The 27,584-nt window shown below is 46.4% G+C and overlaps 1 protein-coding gene across 1 annotated transcript in view; it reads right to left on the reverse strand.

The window, feature by feature from the left end:
* kirrel3a (kirre like nephrin family adhesion molecule 3a) overlaps positions 1-27,584 on the reverse strand; it is a 164,702-nt gene that overhangs the window by 4,211 nt on the left and 132,907 nt on the right. The window contains exon 9 of the mRNA XM_085968236.1: positions 7,432-7,541. Coding sequence (XP_085824362.1) covers positions 7,432-7,541 — 110 coding nt within the window. The remainder of the gene's footprint in view (positions 1-7,431; positions 7,542-27,584) is intronic.

Genomic DNA, 27,584 nt, shown 5'->3' on the forward strand with positions numbered 1-27,584 from the left:
ATGAGAGGGTTGTCCTATTAGGAGAGATTGAGTAGATGGGACCTGTACTCCCTGGAGTTTAGAAGAATGAGAGGCAATTTCATTGAAACATATAAGATTCTGAGGGGGATTGACAGGGAAGGTGCTGAGAGATTGTTTCCCCCTGGCTGGAGAGTCTAGAACTAGGGGCATAGTCTCAGGATAAGGGGTCGGCCATTTAAAACTGAGATGAGGAGAAATTTCTTCACCCAGAGGGTTGTGAATCTTTGGAATTCTCTACCCCAAAGGACTGTGGATGCTGCCTCATTGAGTATATTCAAGACAGAGGTAGAAAGAGTTTTGGACTCTCGGGGAATCGAGGGATATGGGGCTCGGTGGGAAAGTAGAGTTGAGGTCGAAGATCAGCCATGATCTTAATGAATGGCAGAACAGGCGAGGGGCCGTATGGCCTACTCCTGATCCTAATTCTTACGTTCTTATGTATTTCTTGAGGATAAATTTCTGCAATTTGCGTTGCCAAAGACTTAGGCAAATGTTAGCCATCGCGTGTTATCTACTGCACAAGATGGCTTCAGTTTAATGGATGCTCTCTCTCATACTCCTAACCTTTGATGTCTTTCTCAGTTGGGTTTCATTATTCCAGGGACATTGCTGAGATGGGTCATTTTGTATTAAAAGTAAAAGTAAAAGAGAAGGGGGAATCGAGCTGAGAAAGCTAAAGGTATGGCAGGGATCACAAGATAATTATGGATGAAGAAGTCCATCTTAGTTCATCCATTCGGATCAACCCTATGTTCTCCCCATATCAGCATCCAATTGGTTTTGGAATGATTCCAGGGTTTCTCCTTCCATTATTCTATCCAGGAATCTATTCCAGGTGTCGATCACCTCTGTGTGCAATGAAGAACTTCACGATATTAATCCTAAATTTACCTTTTGCTAGTTTGAACCCGAGCCCTCTGTTCTTACTCACAATTTTATCTTTCCATACTACTTGCTATCTTGTCTACCTCAATAAGGTCACCTTTCAGATGCCACCTTTAGAGAAATTAAATGAACATTTTGGCCTGGAGTTTCCACTCGGTTTCAATTAATTTTCAGCGCAATTCGCCTGAAGCAGGCAAAACCAACGCAAAAGATCGTGGAATTTTAGCGCAAATTACGTTCAATCCAACTTGAGATGCACTTTTTCACACAAAGGGTAGTGGAAATCTATAATTCTCTCACCCAAAAGGCTGTGGATTAATTGGATCTTTCAAGATTGAGATCAATAGAGTTGTCTTAGATAAGGGTATTGAGGGATATGGATCAAAGACAGGTAAATAGAGTCGAAGTGCAGACCAGCCATGACACACCGGTAGCAGCAGCGAGAGCGGCCCTGGGTGGAGACTGAGCGCGGAGACCGAGGAGTTAAAGAACGGGGAGAGAGAGAGCGGCCCAGACTCACCGGCGGCAGCAGTGAGAGCGGCCCTGGGTGGAGACTGAGCGCAGGGACCGAGGAGTTAAATAGCGGGGAGCGAGAGCGGCCCAGACACACCGGCGGCAGAGCAATAAGTAAAAAGTAATCGAAGTGTGACATCATCAGAAAGCAGGTAAGTGTTTGGTTGGTGAGTATTTCTCTCTTTCTCGCTTTTTTCCAAACTTAATTTTTGTGGTTTAAAGTTTCTAGGATCTCTGTTGTGTAGCGGGGAGTGGTAGTAAACAAGGGCCCTTGAGTATATCATTTAATTGTAGTGTAATTAGTGGCATTGATTTGATTTAATTTAATTTGAATTAATTAAAAGATAAATCACGGCAGCACAGCTCGGCCCTGTGGCATGCTCCTCCTGCACTATGTGGGAAATCAGGGACACTTCCTGTGTCCCTGATGACCATGTGTGCGGGAAGTGTATCCAGCTGCAGCTACTGACAGACCGCATTGCGACGCTGGAGCTGCGAATGGATACATACTGGAGCATTCGCGATGCTGAGGACATCATGGATAGCACGTTTAGGGAGTTGGTCACACCGCAGGTAAAGGCTGCACAGGCAGGAAGGGATTGGGTGACCACCAGGCAGAGTAGTAGGCGCAGGCAGGTAGTGCAGGGGTCCCCTGTGGCCATCCCCCTTACAAACAGAGATACCACTTTGGATATTGTTGAGGGAGATAGCTTATCGGGGGAAGGCAGCAGCAGCCAACTTCCTGGCACCATGGCTGGTCCTGCTGCACAGGATGGGAGGAAAAAGAGCGGGAGAGCTACAGTGATAGGGGATTCTATTGTAAGGGGAATAGATAGGCGTTTCTGCGGCCGCAAACAAGACTCCAGGATGGTATGTTGCCTCCCTTGTGCAAAGGTCAAGGATGTCTTGGGGCGGCTGCAGGGCATTCTGGAGGGGGAGGGTGAACAGCCAGTTGTCATGGTGCATATAGGTACCAACGATATAGGTAAAAAATGGGATGAGGTCCTAAAAGCTGAATATAGGGAGTTAGGAGGTAAATTAAAAATTAGGACCTCAAAGGTAGTAATCTCAGGATTGCTACCAGTGCCACGTGCTAGTCAGAGTAGAAATAGAAGGATATTTCAGATGAATACGTGGCTGTGGGAATGGTGCAAGGGGGAGGGATTCAAATTCCAGGGACATTGCAACCGGTTCTGGGGGAGGTGGGACCTGTACAAACTGGACGGTTTGCACCTGAGCGGGACCGGAACCGATGTCTTAGGGGGAGTGTTTGCTTGTGCTGTTGGGGAAGGTTTAAACTAAAATGGCAGGGGGTTGGGAACCTGTGCAAGGAGACAGAGGAAAGAGAAGCAAGGATAGAAACAAAAGACAGGAAGGAGAAAAGCAAAAGTGGAAGGCAGGGAAATCAAGGGTGTAAGTCAAACAGGGCCACAGTAAATAAGAATTCTAAAAGGACTAAGAGTGTTAAAAAATCAAGCCTGAAGGCTTTGTGTCTTAATGCGAGGAGCATTCGTAATAAGGTGGATGAATTAGCTGCGCAAATAGATATAAATGGATATGATATAATCGGGAATCCGGAGACATGGCTCCAGGGTGACCAAGACTGGGACCAATGTGTTGAGGAACCAACCAGAGATCAGGCCATCTTAGACTGGGTATTATGTAATGAGAAAGGATTAATTAGCAATCTTGTTGTGCGAGGCCACTTGGGGAGGAGCGATCATAATATGATAGAATTCTTCATTAAAATGGAAAGTGAGGTAGATGCCTCAAAGACTAGGGTCCTGAATTTAAATAAAGGAAACTACGATGGTATGAGGCATGAGTTAACTAGGATGGATTGGGGAACGTTACTTAAAGGGTTGACGGTGGATAGGCAATGGCAAACATTTAAAGACCGCATGGATGAACTACAGAATTTGTTCATCACTTTTTTGGCATAAAAATAAAACAAAAAAGGTGAATCAACCGTGGCTAACAAGGGAAATTAGGGATAGCATAAGATCCAAGGAAAGGACATATAATTTGGCCAGAAAAAGCAGCAAACCTGAGGATTGGGAGCAGTTTAGGATTCAGCAAAGGAGCAAAAAGGGATCAATTAAGAGGGGGAAAATAGATTATAAGAGTAAGGTTGAAGGGAACATAAAAACTGACTGTAAAAGCTTCTATAGATATGTGAAGAGAAAAAGATTGGTGAAGTCAAGCGTAGGTCCCTTGCAGTCAGAATCAGGGGAATTTATAATGGGGAACAAAGAAATGGCAGACCAATTAAATACATACTTTGGTTCTGTCTTCACAAAGGAGGACACAAATATCCTCCCAGAGATGTCGAGGAACATGAGAGGGAGGAATTGAATTAAATCAGTATTTGTAGGGAAATGGTGTTAGGGAAATTGATAGCATTGAAGGCCGATAAATCCCCAGGGCCTGATAATCTACATCCTAGGGTACTTAAGGAAGTGGTCCTAGAAATAGTAGATGGATTGCTGGTCATCTGCCAAAATTCTATAGACTCTGGAATAGTTCCCATGGATTACAGGATAGCTAATGTTACCCCACTATTTAAAAAGGGTGGTAGAGAAAAAATGGGGAATTATAGACCGCTAAGCCTGACATCAGTAGTGGGGAAAATGCTAGAGTCCATTATAAAAGATGTAATAGCAGAGCACTTGGAAAACAGTGACAGGATCGGACAAAGTCAACATGGAATTACAAAAGGTAAATCATGCTTGACTAATCTACTGGAATTTTTTGAGGATCTAACTGGTAGAATAGATGAGGGAGAACCAGTGGATGTGGTGTATTTGGACTTTCAGAAGGCTTTCGATAAGGTCCCGCATAAGAGATTAGCATGTAAAGTTAAAGCACATGGGATTGGGGGTAAGGTACTGTCTTGGATAGAGAACTGGTTGGCAGACAGGAAGCAAAGAGTTGGAATAAACGTTACTTTTTCCGAGTGGCAGGCAGTGACTAGTGGGGTACCGCAGGGATCGGTCCTAGGACCCCAGCTATTCACAATATATATTAATGATCTAGATAAGGGAACTAGATGTAATATCTCCAAGTTTGCAAACGACACAAAGCTGGGTGGGCATGTGAGGAGGATGCAGAGAAACTCCAGTATGATTTGGACAGGTTGGGTGATTGGGCAGATGCATGGCAAATGCAGTATAATGTGGATAAATGCGAGGTTATCCACTTTGGTGGCAAAAACAGGAAGACAGATTATTATCTGAATGGCAATAGATTGGGAAAAGGGGAAGTGCAATGAGACCTGGGTGTCCTTGTGCACCAGTTGCTGAAGGTAAGCATGCAGGTGCAGCAGGCGATTGAAAAGGCAAATGGCATATTGGCCTTCATAGTGAGAGGATTTGAATACAGGAGCAAGGATGTCTTGCTGCAGTTGTACAGGGCCTTGGTGAGACTACACCTTGAGTATTGTGTGCAGTTTTGGTCACCTTATCTGAGGAAGGATGTTCTTGCCATGGAGGGAGTACAGCGAAGATTCACCAGACTGATACCTGGGATGGCAGGAATGACATATGAGGAGAGATTGGGTCAATTAGGCTTATATTCGCTAGAGTTTAGAAGAATGAGAGGGAATCTCATTGAAACTTATAAAATTCCAACAGGACTAGACAGACTAGATGCAGGAAGGATGTTCCCGATGGCGGGGGAGTCCAGAACCAGGGGTCACAGTCTAAGGATAAGGGGTAAGCCATTTAGGACTGAGATGAGAAGGAATTTCTTCACCCAGGGAGTGGTGAACCTGTGGAATTCTCTGCCACACTGGGCAGCTGGGGTGAATTCATTAAATATATTCAAGAAGGAGTTGGATATATTTCTTGAGGCTAAAGGGATCAAGGGATATGGGGAGAAAGCAGGGACAGGGTACTGAATTTGGATGATCAGCCATGATCTCATTAAATGGTGGAGCGGGCTCGAGGGGCCGAATGGCCTACTCCTGCTCCTATCCTCTATGTTTCTATGACCTGATTGAATGGCGGTGTAGGCTTGAGAGGCTGAATGGCCTCCCCCTATTCCTATGCTCCTTATGCAAGTTGTGCTCGGAGATTGGAGAGTAGCCAGTGTAGCACCTCAGTTCAAGAAGGGAGAGAAGGATAAAACCAGATGACTATAGACCATTTATTTTTGTGTCAGCTGTGGGCAAACTCTTAGGGCTGGAATTTCATTCAGAAGTCGGGAAGGAGGCGGGACTACAGCTTTCGGGGTTGTAGTCCCGCCTCCATCGAGATGCGGCCAATCCACGTGATTTTAACTTGATTGACCTTGTTGAGCCCGCTCAGCAGGCTCAGCAGGCCAATTAAGAGCCACCCGGCAACAGGTGACATCACAGACTGAAATTTCATCTGTCAAGATGCGTTGACAGATGAAATATCAGTGTTTCACAGCTGTTTGAAGCTGTCAAACACTGACAGTCTTACTTCTAACCTGAGTCCTTCTACACAGACTCAGTTAGAAATCTCACCAGCACGGAAAGCTGCAGGCTGTCACTTTTGACAGCTTGCAGCCATTCTGCTTTCTGTGCCAGCTGAATGATGGACTTCCGAAACTTAGAGGAAGGAAGGCTGTAAAGGTAAGTACAGATAATTTAAACTTCTTTACACACTTTAGACACACCAAACACACTTACCTTTGCACTCATGCACCCATCACTCACCTGAACACTGACATCTCAACCCCTCCAAGTCCTTCAACCTGACGGCCCGAATCCTCTAACTTGGCGTGGTTTGGAGCCGTCGGGAATCCCACAGTTCAAGCTTTAAAATAGGGATTAGGCTAAAAACTGCCTGTTAACTACCTGTTAACAGGCAGTTAATTGGCACTAATCCCTTCCCGCCTCGGGTCGGCGGGTCCCAGTGCGGGGCGGGTACCCGCCTCCTTTGAAACTTACATGGAGGCGGGTTTTGGGCGGGATGGTGTTGGGACCCCCGAATTCGGGAATTTAACCCCCCGCACGCCTCCAATCCCGACTCCACGGCACATTGAAAATCGACCCCTTAGAATCCATAATTCAAGAACAAATCAGCATCTTGTCAGTTTGATGGAATAATCAAGAAGAGCCAGCAAGGGTTTGTTAAAGGAAAGTCGTATTTGACAAATTTAATTATGATTTTTGAAGAAAAGAATAGATAAAAGGGGATGTAGGTGTAGTGCATATGAATTTTCAGAAGTTGTTTGATAGGGTGTCTCTCAGGAGACTTGTTAGAAAAATTCAGGTGTCTGGTGTAAGTGGAAATGTAGCAGCATGGACAGAAAGCTGGTTGACAGGATACAAAGGGTTAGAGTAAATGGGTGTTGTTACAGTAGAAAGGGTTGGAGGTGGTGTTTCCCAGGGGCTCAGTACTGGCTTCACTTTGTTCTTGATATTTATAGATCATTTGCACTTGGGTGTGGGGGTGTACTAGAAAAGTTATGCTTGACAAGCAATGAGGGGGGAATGCATACGACTAGGAGAACATGGACAAGTTAGCAGCACGGGCAGGCAAGTAGCAGGGGTAAGACAGTGGGATAGCAAAGAGCCAGCACAGATAGAATGGGCTGAATTGCCTCCTTCTGCACTTTGAGCTTCTATGGTTCTATGTACTGTGAGGCTGTGTGTTCACACTGTGATAGTGTACTGCGGGACTGTGATTGCACACTGTGGGGCTGTGTACTTACACTGTGTGTACTGTGCGGCTGAGTGTTCGCACTGAGTGTGTGCGGCGAGACCGTGAGCTCACACTGAGTGTGTGCGGCGGGGCTGTGAGCTCACACTATGACAGTGATCAGAAGCAGGAACCAAGGCTGACTGTTCTGCTCTCCAGCCCTGTCACACTAGGACACTACTGCCATGATTAAGATCAGCTAGCTCAGCACGGGAAGGGGCTGGGACCTGGGACCGTGTGCTTCTTGTTGCCTGTTCCACCTTGAATGGTCCATTTACCCACCGATTCCCCGAGGATTGTGGGTAAGTTGGAAGAACATTTGAGTGAGAAATCCTGAGCTCACCATCACGTTTTTAATTGCCGCCTGTTCTCCCGGTTGCTGGGCTCCATTGTGGTCCTTGTGGACAATCTCTACCCGGATGTCATTCTTGGCAGATACATCGCCTTTACCATCTGGAAAACAGTCACAGCAGAGAAATCAAACATCCCCTCCCTCGAACATTCACATTACAAATCGATAAGCAGTCGCACGCTGCGATGGGCCTGGAGTGTAGGCTATTGTTTGGAAGGATAAGCATTCGGCCAACTCGAGCTCATCCATCCAGAAGGACCCTACACCCCTCCACCATCACAGTATCCAACTGCTTCTTAAGCGACCATGTGGATTCACCCCCCACGCCCCCCCCCCCCCCAATTCCACCTAGAAATCCATTAGTCCACTCCCTGTGTTGGCCATTCTTAGTGTGGAGAAGGACTTCCTGGCACCAGTTCTAAACTTGCTTTTTCCTGCTTTGAAGCTGTGCCTTTTCTCCTAACAGTCTTGGTTTCCTGTGGAGCAATGTTCTGCGATTCCCTTTTCCCGACCACCTGCTATCCTGTATACCTCTATGAATTTGAGCCCATAATCTAGGCCGACACTCCCATTGCAGTATTGAAGGAGTGCTGCTTTGGTGGAGGTTCTGTCCTTCAGATGAGGCATTACACCGCGGTCCCGTCCACCTGTTCTGGTGGTTTGGATGGACATTAATGGTTCCATTCGAAGGGCAGGGAGTTCTCCTGATTTCCTGACCAACTTTCCACCCTCAAATAATGGCACCAGAAAGAAAACAGATGAACCGGCTCTAAGGGTCACTGCTGCTTGTGGGATCTTGCTATGTGCAACATGGGAGAGACGTGCTGTACGATTCTTTCTTTCTATGAGATCCCTCTTAGACACTTCCGTTCAAGGCTGAAGAGCCAAGGTTTCTCCGATCTTTCCTCGTAACTAAACCTCAAACTTTTCAGAAGTTAGTGCCCATTCCTGGGCTGTAATGAATTTCTCCCCCATAGAGTTCTAAAAGAAATAGTAAGCAGAGACGATCTCAATCCCTCCTCCCAACCCTGCGCTTAAACACAGGAGCTCAGGTGAGCTGCACTGTTTCCTGAAGTAAACAGAGAAAACTGGATTCATTACTAATTTATTCCAATTACCACAGTCAAATAATTAGCCATACAGCACAGTGGATGAATCAGGACACCTTTTCCACCCATTGTGTGTTTTATGGCTGCGGTCAGTGTGATTCACCGCAGTGCTTCCTTTGTGTTGGTGAACCATGACACCTAATCTACTACTTCTCAGTGATTCTGTTTTGTGCTCACTAGCTGCTAGGGTTGTGGTGTCTGTACACGTGGTGTGGTGTGCCCTCCAGTCACCCTGTTTCTGGGGCAGCCATGTCCGGTACTGTTCTGGCACCTCCAGTGTTACGGGCACAGGGATGCTCGGTGGACTGGATGCGACATCAGCCCTGGAACCAGCCCTTGACCTACTGTACCCATGCTCCTACTGCTGGCCACTCCCTCAACATGTCCAATGACCTGTCTGAGAGCAGAACTTTAAGCAGAGGTGGAAGTCTGTGAATCCTTTGCTCAAGGTGGTCTATGTCCAATCTCCAATCCCATTTGATCTCGGGATGTGGGCGACACTGGCAAAACCACATTTATTGCCCATCCCTAGTGTAATGTATGTACCTTTAAGGGGGGGAACTACTTTTTACAGCTCATGTATACTGTAGTACTGGCAGTGACCACACCTGTATATAACGTTGAGTAGTAATCTGTACAGATCAGTTGCAGTCTGAGCCACGTTGAGTAAACACCGTTTGTACCGTTCTCCACAGTCTGTGTCTGATTATACACGGACTTAACATTGGCGACGAGGCAGGTTCGAACCTACCTGCAACTCTGCATCACCTCCCGGGGATTCGTTCCTGAAGATCAGTGGATTGGAGGTCAAGGCCAGAGACTCGGGCATCGACCACGGGCAACCGCCCAGTCATCCAGCAGAGACTCGAGAACTGCGGGGGAGGTTGTCGAGAGCCAGGCTTGGCTTTCCAGTCGAGGTGGTCCAGCGAAACGGGCTGGCAACAGGTAGTGCGCAGACCCTTCCCGGACAGCGGTGGGTTAGAGCCCGACCGAGCGGCACAGCAAAGGGCTGAGCAGCGTCGACGGGGGAGAGAGAGGGCAGAGCGCACAGGGCGCAGCCAGTGTTCAGGGGCCGAGCAGCGTCGGAGAGAGGGAGAGAGAGACGCGCAGAAACCCGCGAGGCGCCGCCATTGCCACGAGGACCGCCGAGAGCGGCGTTGGCAGCAACACAGGAGAAGCGCGCGAAACCTACAGGGCGCCGCCATTGCCACGAGAACCGGCAGCAGCGGGGGAGGAAGGAAAGCGCGGGAGACGCCATTTTAAGCCATTGGGAGACGCCATTTTAAACCACACCCAAAATGCCGAAGAGTGGCAGTATCACCGCATTTGACAATGAAGTCGAAGATTGGACTACATATGTCGAACGAATAGAGGTGTACTGCAAGGCAAATGAGGTGTCGGATGACAAGAAAGCGTCGGTATTGTTGAATTTAATGGGTGCAAAGACGTATGGGTTATTGCGAAATCTAGTAACCCCAACGAAGCCAATGGAAAAGAGTTTTGAAGACATAGTAACGATACTAAAGGAACATTTAAACCCCACACCGCTGCTGATAGCAGAAAGATTCAAGTTTCACAAACGGAACCAGCATAAGGATGAAAGCAATGCTGATTATTTAACAGAACTGCACAAACTATCGAAACACTGCCAGTTTGGAGCGGGACTGGCAGATACCTTAAGGGACAAGTTTGTGTGTGGGCTTCAAAGTGAAGGAACCCAGAAACGGCATTTATCTGAAAAGGACCTTACGCTGGAAAAGGCTTTCAGCATTGCGGTATCATATGAAGCAGCAACACGGGGCGCTGCAGAGATACAACAGAGACCGCAAGAATATGGCACAAATGAAATGTCATATGGAACAGAGAAGTGCTATCGCTGCGGCAGAAGAACACACGACCAGAATGATTGCTGGTTCAAAGACAAAGTGTGCAGACAGTGTGGAAAAGTAGGACACATAGCACGAGTCTGCAGGTCGGGAAAGAAAACCAGCAATAAGAAACCGACCAAAGGAAAGTACAAGAACGTACATAAGATAACGGAGAATAGTTCAGACGAACAAAAGAGTGATAACGACTCCGAAAGCAGGGAACTGAGTTGTCTGAAACTACATAATGTGATCACAACAGAGGATCACTGAACCATTTGGGTCACTCTCAAGATAGCAGGAGTCCAGGTAAAGATGGAATAAGAACATAAGAACATAAGAAATAGGAGCAGGAGTAGGCCAATCGGCCCCTCGAGCCTGCTCCGCCATTCAATAAGATCATGGCTGATCTGATCCTGACCGCCAATCCACTATCACAGAACCATCTCCTGAATCTAACAGAATTAGACACACAAAATAGGGGCAGGATCAGGCTACACGGCCCCTGGGCCCGCTCCGCTACCCACAGGGCCATGACCGATCCGAACCTAGACTCATGTCCAAATTCCTGCCCGCTCCCCGTAACCCTTAATTCCCTTTACTTCTAGGAAACTGTCTATTTCTGTTTTAAATTTATGTAATGATGTAGCTTCTACAGCTTTTTGGGGCAGCATATTCCATGGACCTACCACCCTCTGAGTGAAGTAGTTCCTCCTCATCTCAGTTTTGAAAGTGCAGCCCCTTATTCTAAGACTATGCCCCCTAGTTCTAGTTTCACCCATCATCGGGAGCATCCTCCCCGCATCCACCCGATCCAACCCCTTCACAATCTTATATGTTTCAATAAGATCGCCTCTCATTCTTCTGAACTCCAATGAGTAGAGTCCCAATCTACTCAACCTCTCCTCATATGTCCATCCCCTCATCCCCGGGATTAACCGAGTGAACCTTCTTTGTACTGACTCGAGAGCAAGTATGTCCTTTCTTAAGTATGGACACCAAAACTGTACGCAGTATTCCAGGTGCGGTCTCACCAATACCTTGGAGAACTGAAGCAATACCTCCCTATTTTTATATTCTATCCCCCTAGCAATGAAAGCCAACATTCCATTGGCCTTCTTAATCACTTGCTGCACCTGCATACTAACCTTTTGAGTTTCGTGCACCAGGACCCCCAGATCCCTTTGTACTTCAGTACTTTCCAGTTTCTTGCCATTAAGATAGTAACTTGCTCTACGATTTTTCCTGCCAAAGTGCATAACCTCACACTTTCCAGTGTTGTATTCCATCTGCCAAATCTCTGCCCACTTACTTAGCCTGTCTATGTCCCCTTGCAGGTTTTTTATGTCCTCCTCACTCACTACTTTCCCTCCCATCTTAGTATCATCTGCAAACTTTGATATGTTACACTCGGTCCCCTCCTCCAAATCGTTAATATAGATTGTAAAGAGTTGGGGACCCAGCACTGACCCCTGCGGAACACCACCAGTTACTGATTGCCAGTCTGAGAATGAACCATTTATCCCAACTCTCTGCCTTCTGTTAGATAGCCAATCCTCTATCCATGCCAGAATATTACCCCCAATCCCGTGATTTTTTATCTTAAGCAATAATCTTTTGTGTGGCACCTTGTCAAATGCCTTTTGGAAGTCTAAATACACTACGTCCACTGGTTCCCCTTTATCCACCCTATATGTTACTTCCTCAAAGAACTCCAGCAAATTTGTCAAACATGACTTCCCCTTCATAAAATTGGACACAGGATCAGCCCTAACAGTCATAAACCGACGGGACTACGAGCGGCTATTCTCACACATACCCGTGAGAGACACAAAAATTATTTTGAAGACGTACACGGGGCAAAAAGTCTACCCCAAAGGAAAAATAACGGTGACCGTTATATATAACGGTAAGGAAACACCAAAACTAGACCTGTATGTATTGCAAGATGGAGGACCACCATTACTGGGACGTGAATGGATCCGGAAAATACAACTGGATTGGCATTCCATACAGGCACTGACTGTGGCTGACAAAAAGGATGACGACATCACACCTGGGCGACTGTCAAAGATCCTAACTGACGCGAAAGAAGTGTTCCAGCAAGGACTTGGAACACTAAAAGGCATGACAGCGATGATTAAAATTGAAGAAAACGCAAGTCCAAAATTTTTTAAGGCCAGACCGGTACCTTATGCGATCCGCCCAGCCGTCGAAGCAGAGCTGGAGAGTCTGGAATGTTCAGGTGTACTGTCCAAGGTAGACTGGAGCGAGTGGGCTACACCCATCGTCCCTGTGATGAAAAAGTCGTTGAGCAGCACGCCTGGGGAACCAAGGAAGGTTTGCATCTGTGGGGACTTTAAGGTAACAGTGAACCCGGTCCTTCACACCGTACAATATCCACTTCCGCGGATTGAAGATATTTTCGCCTCGCTATCTGGAGGGAAACACTTCACTAAGATTGATCTGGCCCAGGCGTATCTGCAAATGGAGGTAGAAGAAGCATCAAAAAAATACCTCACAATCAACACCCATAAAGGTCTCTACCAATACAACCGGCTGGTATTCGGGGTAGCATCAGCTCCGACTATTTGGCAGAGGGCAATGGAACAAGTCCTGCAAGGGATCCCAGGGACCCAGTGTTATTTGGACGACATCCTGGTCACGGGCGAAAATGACAGTGATCACCTTGCCAACCTGGAGCAGGTGCTCACTAGATTGCAGGAATATGGGCTCCGAGCTAACCGCCCCAAATGCGAGTTTTTTAGAAAACAGATCTCGTATTGTGGCCACGTTATCGATAAAGAGGGGTTACATAAGTCCCCAGAGAAGATAGAGGCAGTAGTCAAGGCTCCAGCACCAGAAAATGTGTCACAACTGAGGTCGTTCCTCGGGCTGGTAAACTACTACCATAAGTTCTTGCCAAATTTGTCTACAATACTACACCCACTGAACACCCTACTGCAAACTGGGGTGCCATGGAAGTGGAGTGATGAATGTAGACGAGCTTTCCAGAAGAGCAAAACACTAATCACATCGAAAGAGGTATTGGCCCATTACAACCCAGCATTACCAATTCGGTTGGCATGTGATGCGTCACCCTACGGCAGTGGAGCGGTGCTGTCGCACAAATTCTCGGACGGCTCAGGGAGGCCAATAGCCTTTGCGTCACGATCACTAACCTCAGCCGAGCGTAACTATGCCCAGATTGACAGGGAGGCCCTCAGCCTAGTGTGGGAAGTGAAAAAGTTCAATTACTATCTGCACGGGCAGAAATTCACCTTGCTGACTGATCACCAGCCTCTTGTCTCCATTTTTAATCCAGAGAAGGGCGTTCCGGTGATGACTGCGCAACGACTACAAAGATGGTCACTTTTTCTAGGGGCGCACCACTATCAGATTGAATATAAGGGCACGAAACAGCATGGAAATGCTGATGAGCTATCACGCCTGCCACTGCCTACTGCGGAGGAAGCACCAGCAGTGGATCCTGTCGAAATATTCCATTTGACTATAGTTGAATATCTACCGGTAACTAACGCTTGTATCGAAAAGGAAACCCGAAGTGACCCGACACTGTCTCGGGTATATGATTTGACGGTGAAGGGATGGCCAGCACATGGCGACTCACTGTTGCCAGCATTTTCGACAAGGAGAGAACAGCTGTCAGTGTGCTGGGGGACCTTGATGTGTGGATCCCGAGTGGTAATTCCACCCAAGTTAAGGGATAGAGTGCTCAATGAGCTTCATGAGGGTCATCTGGGAGGGGTAAAAATGAAAAGCCTAGCCAGGGCTTATGTGTGGTGGCCGGGAATCAATAAACAAATCGAGGACCTGACCAAGAGCTGCTCAGGATGCCAGAAAGTCCAAAATGCACCACCACAGGCCCCTCTACACCCATGGGAGTGGCCCTCATCTCCATGGCAATGGGTGCATATTGATTTTGCTGGTCCATTCATGGACTCAATGTTTTTAATAGCCATGGATGCGCACTCGAAATGGCCTGTGGTCATCAAAATGTCCTCCACCACCACGGAGAAAACTATTGCAGTCCTACGGACCATTTTTGCCAGGAATGGCTTGCCAGAACAGATTTGCTCTGACAACGGACCACAGTTTGTGTCCGAAGAGTTCCGGAGGTTCTTGAAAAAGAATGGGGTAAGGTATTACACATCCGCCCCGTATCATCCAGCCACAAATGGATTGGCTGAGAGGTTCGTACAAACCTTTAAGAAGGCATTAAAGGCTATGTACAATGACAACATTCCGCTGCAGCACAAGGTGGACAATTTCCTGTTCGCCTACCGGAATGCGACACATGCAGTTACCAACCAGACCCCAGCCATGATGTTCTTTAACCGAAGGTTAAGATCGCGCCTGGATTTGCTCAGACCAAACGTACGAAGAGATGTAGAGAGTAAGCAATTCCAGCACATCCATGAGAAGCCAACAAGGAGCTTCAATGTAGGGCAACCAGTCTTGGCCCGCGACTACCGAACAGAAAAATGGCAGCCAGGAACGATATGCGCATGGCAGGGCCCACTAATGTACACAGTGGACATTGGGGAGAGCATCGTGAGATGCCATGCTGACCAGATCCTAGAGTCACAGGAACAAGTCAACCCCGTGCCTCGCCCATACGTACCTGGTGATGAACCCGACGTACAGGTAGCATCTACCCCAGAAACAGTAGCATCGGAAGCTGATGAACCAACCGACGACAGGGGGCCAGAATCGCCTCCGCACCAAGAGCAAGACACTCGGGAAAGGCGCTATCCAGAAAGGATCAGGAAGCCTCCCCAAAGACTAAATTTATAAATAGACTATTTTCAGCTAATGTTGCATGTTAAAAGTGTTAATTGTAATTAGTTTGATATTTAATTGTTAAATGAGTGTTATGGTACTGTTAATCTAAAAGGGGAGGAATTGTAATGTATGTACCTTTAAGGGGGGGAACTACTTTTTACAGCTCATGTATACTGTAGTACCGGCAGTGACCACACCTGTATATAATGTTGAGTAGTAATCTGTACAGATCAGTTGCAGTCTGAGCCACGTTGAGTAAACACCGTTTGTACCGTTCTCCGCAGTCTGTGTCTGATTATACACGGACGTAACACCTAGTTGCTGTGAGGGCATTAAGAGTCAACTAGATATTGTGAGACTGGTGTCACAAGTAGGTCAGACCAGGCAGGGGTGGCATGGTCCCTGCCCTGAAGAACATTAGTGAACTAGTTGTGTTTTTACGACAATCCAGCAGCTTTCATGGCCATTATTTTCTTGGTGCCACAAATGACCAGAATAATTGAATTCAATTTGAAAAACTTGCCATGGTGGGATTTGAACTCATGACCTCTGGGCTGCTAGTCCAGTCCCATTACCGTACACATTGAAGCCTGCAAGGAGTTTTTCTGTGAGAATGGAGCTCAGGGCTTCTCGGGGCACCAATGTGAGCTTTGATGAGCGATGCTCCCACTGTGCCTATGATCTGCAACTGGGCTCTGATGCAAAAGCCATTGGAGTTGCCATGTTCCCCATGGCAGACTACCATTCTCCAATACAGGGCGGATCTGGGTGCGGACCCCACCACACTCTTCTCCAGACATCGCATTGTGATTTTCACAGACGCAAATGACTCATTTGGCCGATCCTGCTGAGACAGCTATCTCTGTTAGAGCAAGGGCTGAATCCCCAGGTGCTGAGCTGAGCCTTCAGCCCATGTTGGATCAATGCCGAGTCTGGACGACTCAGAAAGAAAGGACTCTGACAAAGGGTCATCGACCTGAAACGTTAACTCTGTTTCTCTCTCCACAGATGCTGCCTGACCTGCTGAGTATTTCCAGCATTTTCGGTTTTTATTTCAGCAAGAAAGGATTTGCATTTATATAGCACCTTTCACAATCTCAGAACGTCCCAAAGCTTTTCACAGCCAACGTGCTTTTTGAAGTGTAGTCACTGTTGTAAAGTACGAAATGTGGCTCCCACAAACAGCAACGTGATAATGGCCAGATAATCTGTTTTTAGTGATGTTGGTTGAGGGATAAATATTGGCTGGGTCACCGGGGAGAACTCCCCTGCTTCATTGAATAGTGCCCTCCAGTCGCCCTGTTTCTGAAGCAGCCACGTCCGGTACTGTTCTGGCACCTCCAGTGTTACGGGCACAGGAATGCTCGGTGGACTGGATGCGACATCAGCCCTGGAACCCTGAAAATAATCTTTTACATCTACCCGAGAGGGCAGATGGGGCCTCAGTTTAACCTCTCATCTGAAAGACAGCACCTCCGACAGTGCAGCACTCCCTCAGCACTGCACTGGAGTGTCAACCTAGATATTGTGCTCAAGTCTCTGGAGTGGGGCTTGAACCCACGACCTTCTGACTCAGAGGTGAGAGTGCTACCCACTTTTTTTTAATAAATATACTTTATTGAACATTAAGAACATTTACAACATCTTGATCATTTCACTGTATGATACAAATCAATTCCGCCGCTCTGCACAGCCATTCCGCCACCACACTTTAACATCAAAACCTGAAGTTTAAGTTGTCTCCTGTAACATATATTAATCGATTGTACTTTAAAAATTGGTTGTAAAATATTATCCTTAAATTCCTTTCTGAATAAAACATCCACAGAGCCTTATAATGATCTTTTAGCTTATATTTAAAATACTCTTTTAGATTGATTCTCCTCCCCTTAAAAAACAGAACATTCCTTCTTTGCACAATCACGAATCTAGCCAAACTGAACATTAAATTAATTGCCGCTCCGCTAGACTCGGGCAGACTCTCCTGCAATCCCCATCTCAAAATTGAGTCCCACGGGATTCCCATTCTCGCTCTTCGGTCCCCACCCAGCAAAAAAGCTTCACACAACTGTCGAACATAGTACTTAAAATCATTTAACTGCGGACATAACACCAGTAAATGGGACAGAGTCTCATCCCGTGTCCCACACACTGGGCAAGTTGCCACCTCCACTCGCCCAACCTTGCACAAGACCGTCATGGTAAAAATCTGGTTATGAGCCAATTTGAAATCCAGTTCAATCCACTCTGGACATTTAAAATTCGCCCACACTCCCTTCCAAATCCTGTTGAAGTCCAGCTGTGGGTATATACTCTGCCAAAACTCCTGACCAGCAGGTGTCTTGAATCTCCATTCTCTAAATACCTCATAGAAATCTCGAGTATTACAGTTGTCAAATTGGACCAACTTTCCCCCTTTCTCCAGTACAAAGCTTGGAAAAGCAGGACGCATTTTACTTCCTTTGGAGATTTCCGCATTTATTTCTTCCATCCAATCCTGTGGCATTGCCCTCACAATCTTCTCATACATAATTCCTATTGCTTTTTCCTCTACCTCCTGATCCTCCTCCCACACCATGTCCCTCACTATCGCTTCCGGCAACCAACCTGGAATCACCTCGTATAATACATCTTTCACAGATATAATCCCAGCTTTTATAAAAGCTTGATTAAATAAAACCTCTCCTTCGATGTTGACCCACCTGTTCAAAAATAAGGCCTGTTCTAAAAATTCCTCAGCCCCCATGGGCATAAACTGCACACTTTTTAAAAATTGGGCCCAAGTCTCTACAACCCCCTTATAAAACCTAGGGAGAAGTTTAATCGATTTCAAAAACATATTATTGTATTCCATATACGGTATAATATCCCCTGCCCTCCTATCCCACTTCGTTTAAAAAAATGCTCAAAACAATTCTTCCAAAAACTTGTATTTGACTTCTGAAGAAAGCTCTTCACCCATTTGATTCTAAAGGATTTTTTCTTCAAATCAATATCTGGGAAATTGAGTCCTCCCTGATTTCTCCGTCCAATGATGGTATTGTAAGCCACCAAGGCTGGTTTCCCTTCCCATAAAAACCTCACACAAGCCGCTCGGATGGACTTTTCCACCCACTCAGGAATATCAATAAGTACAATAGCTTAGATAGCAGGAGGGCAGACATCACTGTCGCTCTTCCTTGCACTTTCAACCACCTTCTTTCCCATCTTCCCAAAATCTTTTTAATTTTCATAACCTTCGGTTCCCAATTTAATCGATCCACTTCATCCCTGTCTTTCTTGCACCCCATATGCATCCCCAGAACTTCCAAAACCTCCACCACCTTAAAGGGACATTCCCCCAACCATTCCCCCCTACCCCTCCCTGCAACCAGGCATTGGGACTTACTATAATTCCCTCTGGCTCCTGAAGCCCTACAATATTCCTCCACTACATCCATAGCTTTTCTCACTGACTCCCCATTTCTCAATGTTAAGGTTGTGTCATCTGCATATTGGTATATCACCGACACCAGCCCAGAACTGGGGACCACAATCCCAACTACACCTTGTTACTTTCGCATCATGTAACCTAATGGTTCTGCTACCAATGTGTACAACAATGGGGACAGGGGACAACCCTGTCTCACTGATCTCTGTATCGGAAAATACTTGGATAAAAAACCATTACATTTAACACAGCTAAATATGTTTGAATAAAAAATCCTTATCCACTGAATGAAATTTTCCTTGAAACCAAATGCTTCCAAAATCTTCAATAAAAACTCATGAGAGACCCTATCAAAGGCTTTCTCTTGATCTATCTTTAATACATAAGCCTCCCTCCTGTTAAGTATGTGTATTGTATTGAACAATTAACACAAAGACTTAAACATATAACTCAAACAGGTCTTTACTGGTTGGAGGTAGGGACTGCACATAGGTCTTTACTTCATGCCCACAGGCGGGAACTGAGGGGAGATCAGTACCCACAGCACTATTTATACCCCTATGGCCAGGAGTGGTACTGCGTATCACTACGCCCTACAAGTAGTGCAGTCCTGTCCATAGGTTCAAAGTAGCACACATATTACATACACAACATTCCTCCCTTCCTAGCTTTACAGTCATCTCCCCATTTAACATAACGTAATAACATATATACATATATAACTTCAGATTTACATAACAGAATAACATAGATACATAGATAACTTCATGTCAAAACAGATCACAGATTCAGTCTCTGCGGAAAACAGTTCACAGATTCAATCTCTGTGGTGTAGTCGGTTCACGTTGCTGGAGTGACTCCTTCAATAGTCCTTCCATGGATTTAACAGTTTGAACTTCCGAACTGAATTGGCTCCGTTCGGAGGGACCACGTGTGTGATCTGGTAGAGGTAATAATGGTTCAGATGGGTCATCTTCTGTTTTGACTTTTCCTTTTCTGCTTCTTGGAGACTCTCTGGGCTCCACTGTCAGCTGCCAGCTGCATGCGCAGTTCCTCCTTCTCTTCCTCCTTTTTCCGTAGTAGAGCCACCTTCTCCCGATGTTCCGTAGACTTTCGGTGCTCCTCCATGATTTCTGTATGGTGGGAGTCGAAGTTACAAGTTGGGCAGGACAGGACATAGTAATATTCGGTGTCGTCCTGATCTAGGCCAGCGAGAGGGTCTTCTATTTCCTCCATACCCAGCTGGGCGTTAGCCAGCTTTTGTTCCAAGTCCAGACATCTTTCCTGAAGAGACTTCTTCATGCATACCTCTTCATCCAGCTTTTTCTGGGCTTTCAGCAAGTCGTTTACTAATGACCTCATTTGAGATTTTACTACTTCACTTCTTTTGGAGATTGATTGATCGGACTATTCAATCCCTCTACCGGAGCAGCTGTTTCAGCGGTCTGTTGTTCTACGTTGACGTGAGTCAGCGTACTTTTGGCATCCAAGGGCTGCTCTGTTGCAGTCATCTCAGTCTGTGTTGCCACCTCAGCTCTTCCAATAACCTTTGAGAGCTCCGAACCCCTTTCGTTTGAATATTGAAGTTCGTGTTCAAGTTTTTCCCATTTCAGAGTCCCGTCCTTCAGCATATGCAGGAGTTGGCTGACCGTTAACTCCTCTGACATCAGACGTTTTGTGTGCTCCTGCTCCATTTTCTCCATCAGCTGCTTCTGTTGTCTTTCCAGATTCTCCAACTCTATATCAAAGAACTCTTTCGTTGCATTCAACTCTTGCTCAAAATGGCGAAGCATTTGTTCTAATTGCTGTTGTAGTTTGAAATGGAGTTGAGTTCGAGCCCGGTGTCCCTCAGAAATGGGCACATCAGTAGACTTGCCAGACTCAGAATCCACAGTTAAACTATGTTGTTGTTGCTCAGTGGAATTCTGTGCTGAAACTTTGTCTTTTGCACCTGAGTTGGGCTTACCATCATCCGTTCCAGAGTCTGGGCCGACTATCTTCACCGAGTTCTCACTCGTTATTGTTTGTAGGAAATGCCAGTCCATATTCATTTTCCTAATCCACTCCCGTCCTAGTAGTGGAGAACCTCCTTCAGATATCACATATAAGTCCATTATTTGACTGTCTTCGCCCTTGTGGACCACTGCAACCTCTATTTTCCCAATGGGGTACACTCTTTGCCCCGTGTATGTTTTCAATATAATCCCCGTATCCTGTAGGGGAATATGTTGGAATAACTTTCCGTAATCTTTCTTATTTATGACCATCAATGCCGATCCAGTGTCCAATTCCAGTTTTACTTGGACTCCTTCTATCTGAAGAGTGACCCAAATTGTCTGGAGGTCTGCACCCTTACCAGCGTTGAGTACTCTTAAGCTAGCCAGTTCATTACAGCTTAAGCTAGCCAGTTCATTACTGCTAGCGTCTGAATCGGACTCCTGTTCGGTCACCTTGTGTACCTTTGCGTATTTTCCTTGCGGTGACTTCTTGTTGCTGGTCTTCTTCCCTGACCTGCATACTCTAGCTATATGTCCAAGCCTACCACAAGTTCTACATTCTTGGTTTTTAAACCAACACTGGTTCTGATCATGCGTTGTCTTTCCACAACGATAACATTTGCCAGAACTCACACCCAATTTGTGTGCACTGAGCTCCGGTGACCGTAGCTGCATTACTGCCGTGCCTCTCGCTGCGGCTTCGTGTGCTGCTGCCATAGTGACCGCCTTCTCAAGCGTCAGCTCATTCTCCTTGAGCAGTCGCTTTTGTGTATCCTGTTTAAATAAACCACACACAAATTTGTCTCGTAGTGCATCTGTCAGTCCCGTTCCAAACTGGCAATATTTCGCTAATTTACGCAATTCCAGCAAATATTCAGCATTGCTTTCATGGTGTAGCTGCCTTCTGTCGTAAAATTTAAATCGTTCCGCTAGCATCAGCGGCGTGGGGTTTAGATGATCTTTCAGGACAGTAACAATCTCATCCAACCTCTTATCCGCCGGTTCATCTGGTGATAACAGGTGTTTCAATTGCCCGTATGTCTTCGCACCCATTAAATTTAATAATGTTAGAGCTTTATCTTGGTCACGAATTTTATTGGCCTTACAATAATTTTTTACTCTTTCAACATATATGGCCCAATCTTCGAGGTCACTATCAAAGGTGCTAATATTCCCGTGTTTAGGCATTGTAGATTTGCAATTTCTCAGATTTTCTTTTCTTTACTTGTTATCAAAGATGGCGGCTTCCCGCTCTTGCCGTCGTCCTCCGCCCACAAAATGGCGGTTTTCCCGCGCTTGGCGGTCTTCACCCGTCCCCCGACGCCGTCTCCCTTCAGCCCCCGAGTGCGACCCTTATCTTCACCGCGATCGATAGCCCGCGCTGTGCACCGCGGCTCTCGCACCTTGAGCTTCTGCAGCCGCCGCGCCTTTCAGTCCGAGTGCGGCCCTTATCTTTGGTCCCGATCGCTGGCCCGCGCTGCGCCTCGCACTTGAAGCGGCTCCCGGCCTCTGGCTCACCCGCTCGCGCGGCTCTTGCTCGCTCCCTCCCGGGCTCTGGCTTACCCACGAGGTTATGGAGGCTTCAGGGTCCTTATGCCTGTCGCTTCCAGTCGCTGGAAGCTGTCAGGATTTCTGCTGCCCTTCAGTTTTGAGTGGGGTGTTGAGGATTGAAACCTCTCTTCAACGTCCTGTCTTTGGACGAAGCCGCCGTGGAATAACTGCCGCAGGGTTCGAACCGACTCGTTGCCAGTGTTAAGTATGTGTATTGTATTGAACAATTAACACAAAGACTTAAACGTATAACTCAAACAGGTCTTTACTGGTTGGAGGTAGGGACTGCACATAGGTCTTTACTTCATGCCCACAGGCGGGAACTGAGGGGAGATCAGTACCCACAGTACTATTTATACCCCTATGGCCAGGAGTGGTACTGCGTATCACTACGCCCTACAAGTAGTGCAGTCCTGTCCATAGGTTCAAAGTAGCACACATATTACATACACAACACCTCCCACTCTCTTCCATGAGATCTATCGCATCTCGGATTGAGACCACAGAGTCTGCGATGTCCCGGCCTATGACTCCATAGGACTGAGAGGGCCAAACTATCTGCGGTAACACCTCCTTCAAACGATTTGCCATAACCCTCAACAAGATCTTATAATCCACATTTAATAATGTGATGGGCCTCCAATTCTTCAGATCCCGTCTATTCCCTTTATTTTTATATAAGCTAAGCTTATGATCCCTCTCCTCATAGATGGGGCCAGGCTTCCCTCAATTTTAATTTCCTTAAAAACTTCTAAGAGCAATGGACTTAAAATCTCGCAAAATTCTTTATAAAATTCTGCACTTAGTCCATCGGACCCTGGGCTTTTCCCCCCCTTCATTCCACTTATTGCTACTTTTATTTCCGCTAATCCTACTTCTTTGTCACACATGCTTCTCTCATCCTCCTTTAAACCCTCTTCAATAAAAGCAGTAACCTTCTCCATCACCAAATTGGAAATGTCTTCTTTAGTATCTAACTCTTGATAAAAGCTGCTAGCCGCCTTTAAAATCTCCCCACTTTCATGAATGATCTTCTCCCCTACCTTCAACTCTTCAATTAACGATAATCTCTGTCGCAGCTTTTCTTGCTCTAGAAAATATCTAGTGCATCTTTCGCCCTCCAACGCATCTCTAGCCTTTGCACGGAGAATGGCCCTCTTGCATTTTTCAGCTTGCAATAATTCCCACTCTTCCTTTAGCACCCGGAACTTAGTCTCCGCTCCCTTATCCCCTCCGTCAACTGCTTTACAGACATCCGTAAACCTTTTATTTATATTCTCTTCTCGATGCTGGTTAGCTGCCGCCCTCTTTTTCCCATAATGTACCGAAAAAACTTTTACCTCATATTTGAAATTATCCCACCAAACTCTTCTTTCTTTCAAGAACAAAGGTTCCTTCCGAGCATTCTTTATTATATTTATAATCCCTTCTTTATAAGCAATTTCTTTCAGGTATTGATTGTTTAAAATCCACACCCCTGAACCGATCTTAACTCTGCTGTTCCTAATTCTAAGAACCAAAGCCAAGTGATCACTAAAAAATACTTTTTTATAATAAATCTCCATCACCTCAGAACTTAACCCTTCCCGCATTAACACAAAATCTATTCGGCTCTGTTTTAAAACATCACCCACCCAACCTGATCTGGAGAACTCCCTTTTTATGGGGTTCCGGTCCCTCCATAAGTCTCTCAAATTTAAATTTGCCATCATTTTTACAATCATCCCTCTGGAGTTATCATCCTTAAAGGTCATCTGGGCTGAAATGTCCATCCGAGATAAAAATACATTAAAATCCCCCATTATACAAGGATTTTCCACCTCTGCCGCTTCAGTGAATAACCCCCGAAAAAACTCACGACGCTTGCAATGGTCGTTCGGTGCATAGATATTAAAGAGATCGCAATTAAATCCCTCCACTTTTACCCTTAGCCGTAAAAATCTCCCCTCAGCGTCCTTGTCCATCAAGGCAATGTTCTCTTTTATGGACGGACTCACCAAAACAGCCACCCCTCTACGGTTATTGTTTGCACAACTTGCAAACACCTCTCCCTTCCAAACCTTCTGAACTCTTTCTAGGATATCCTCATCCCAAAAGGTTTCTTGCAGACACAACAAGTCCGTACCTTTAAAACCCTGCAACAACTGCTGCAATTTCTTCTCACCCCTCAGTCCGTTCACATTAATCGAGACCAATGTAATCATGGCTCCAAAGAAGGGAAGTATGCCTGATAATCTCCCCATCATTTAATCTCTGACCCTTCCCTCCTCACATGCTCCTTCCCAACTTCTCGGGCAGCTGTTGCTTTTTCCTGCAGCCTCCGACTCTTTTTCCCCTCCTGTTTAAATTTTCCCTGCTGTTTCAACCTCTTCCTTGCATTAAGTTTGGGCCCAGGAGCTGCCCTTCCTCCCTCCTTCTGCCCCTCACTAACCTTTCCCTTTTCACATGATGCCACCCCACCCCCAACTTCCATGTCTCTGTCCCCCTCTAATTCCTCACACTCAAGCTCTTCTGCAACCCCCTGTGCCTGCTCCTCGTCCGATACATAATCCTGCTCCCTGTCAGATACTTCATCTCCCACAGAGTGTCTTCCTGCTATCAGTGTTTCTCCCACTGTGCCGCTCCCTTCGACCACATCTCCACCTCTGACCCTTGCACCCTGTTCCCTCTCTCCATGGGACAATGGCGCACCTAAATTGTTCCCTTCTGACGTCTCTATCTCGCCGATCCCATCCTGCTGTCCCTTTAAGCCTCCTGCCTCTTGCTCCCTCTCCCCGTCCTGCCCCCTCCCGCTCACCAAGATCGGCGGGAAACTCGAGCGGCAGAGCGGGGCTACAAAAGGCTCCGGAGACCAGGTAAGGCCTCAGAGCGTCGGCGGGAAACTCGAGCGGCAGAGCGGGGCTATAAAAGGCTCCCGAGACCAGGTAAGGCCTCAGAGCGTCGGCGGGAAACTCAAGCGGCAGAGCGGGGCTATAAAAGGCCCCAGAGACCAGGTAAGGCCTCAGAGCGTCGGCGGGAAACTCGAGCGGCAGAGCGGGGCTATAAAAGGCTCCCGAGACCAATCTCCGAACTCGGAACTCAAAGGGAAGGAGAGAGGTAAAAAATAATCGAAGTGTGACATCACCAGAAAGCAGGTAAGTGATTGGTTGGTGAGTATTTCTCTCTTTTTAAACTTATTCTATGGTTTATAGTTTCTAAGGTGTAATATTCATCATCTAAAATCGGGGCAGAGGGTATTTAAAAATAATATTAATAAATTTAATTAATGACATAGAATGGGAGAGCAGGTGATGTGTTGCTGCTGCAATATGTGGGAGCTGGTGGACACCATTGATGCTCACGGTGATCACATTTGCATTAAGTGCTGGCTGCTCAAGGAATTCCGGCTCCATGTTGATGAGCTGGAATCCGAGCTTCAAACACTGAGACACATCAGGGAGGGGGAGAGTTACCTGGACTCTGTGTTTCAGGAGGTAGTCACACCAATTAGAGTAATTAATTCAGATGTAGTCCGTGGCCAGGGACAGGATGGTGTGACTAGAAGTGAGGCAGGTACGGGGATCCAGGAGGTAGTGTTGGAGGAGCCGCAGCCCTTGCTCTTGTCCAACAGGTTTGAGGCTCTTGCTCCCTGTGAGGATAGGAACGGGGACTGCGGGGAGGATGAGCAACCTGGCCACAGCACTGTGGAGCAGGGGGCCATTCAAGTGGGGGGAGTTAAAAGAAATGTTGTAGTGGTAGGGGATAGTATCGTTAGGGGGATAGATAGGGTTCCTTGCAGCCGAGAGCGAGAGTCCCGAAGGCTGTGTTGCCTGCCCGGTGCCAGGGTTAAGGACATCTCCTCGGGGCTGGAGAGAAACTTGGAGTGGGAGGGGGAGGATCCAGTTGTCATGGTCCATGTTGGTACCAACGACATAGATAGGACAAGGAAAGAGGTTCTGCTGAGGGAGTTTGAGCAGCTAGGGGCCAAATTAAAAAGCAGAACCACAAGGGTAATAATCTCTGGATTACTACCTGAGCCACGTGCAAATTTGGCTAGGGTAAATAAAATTGGAGAGTTAAATGCGTGGCTCAAAGACTGGTGTGGGAGAAATGGGTTTTGCTTCTTGGGACACTGGCATCAGTACTGGGACAGGAGAGAGCTGTTCCGTTGGGACGGACTTCACTTGGCAAGTGCTGGGACTAGAATCCTGGCGAATCGAATAACTAGGGCTGTAGAGAGGGCTTTAAACTAATTAGTGGGGGGGGGGAGGTTTTAAGAGAGCGAAAAATAAAAATGACAGCGGAGAAGGCAATAGAGCAAGGTAGCAGTGGGGGAATTAAAAACCAGAGCGTGTCAGGAAGGGACAGAATGTATAATGATAAAGATAAAGTAGTAAAAGGGGTAAAAGCAGGAATAAATTGTCAGAAAACATGTTTGAAAGTTCTTTATCTGAATGCACGCAGCATTCGTAACAAAATAGACGAGTTGACGGTACAAATAACTACACATGGGTATGATCTGGTGGCCATTACGGAAACATGGCTGCAAGATGATCATGACTGGGAACTAAACATACAAGGGTATTTAACAATTAGGAAGGACAGACAGGAAGGAAAGGGAGGTGGGGTTGCTATGTTAGTCAAGGATGGAAACACTGCAATAGTCAGAAATGATATTGGCTCAAAGGATCAGGATAGTGAAACAGTTTGGGTGGAGATAAGGAATAATAAGGGGAAAAAGTCACTAGTGGGCGTAGTCTATAGGCCTCCTAACAGTTGCAACTCTGTTGGTCAGAGTATAAATCAGGAAATAGTTGGGGCTTGTAATAAGGGAACAGCTATAATCATGGGAGATTTTAACTTTCATATTGACTGGACTAATCAAATTGGGCATGGCAACCTTGAGGAAGAGTTCATAGAGTGTATTAGGGACGGGTTCCTTGAGCAGTATGTAACTGAACCTACCAGGGGGCAGGCAATCTTAGATCTGGTCCTGTGCGATGAGACAGGATTAATAAAAAATGTCCTAGTAAAGGATCCCCTTGGAATGAGTAACCATAATATGGTTGAATTCCAAATTCAGTTTGAGGGTGAGAGAGTTGGATCTCAAACCAGCGTACTGAGCTTAAATAAAGGAGACTATGAAGGTATGAGAGTAGAGTTGACTAAAGTGGACTGGGAAAACAGATTAAACTGTAAGACGGTACAAGAGCAGTGGTCTACATTCAAGGAGATATTTCACATCTTTCAAGATAAATATATTCCACTGAGGAAAAAGGGGAGTAAAAGAAAAGACAGCCATCCGTGGCTTAGTAAAGTAAAAAAGGATAGTATCCGACTGAAAACAAGGGCATACAAAGTAGCCAAATCTAGTGGGAGGATAGAAGATTGAGAAGCATTTAAAAGC

This window comes from Somniosus microcephalus, chromosome 26, assembly GCF_052327205.1.
Source record: "Somniosus microcephalus isolate GS21.2 chromosome 26, FLI_Smic_1.0, whole genome shotgun sequence".
NCBI classification, from domain to species: domain Eukaryota; kingdom Metazoa; phylum Chordata; class Chondrichthyes; order Squaliformes; family Somniosidae; genus Somniosus; species Somniosus microcephalus.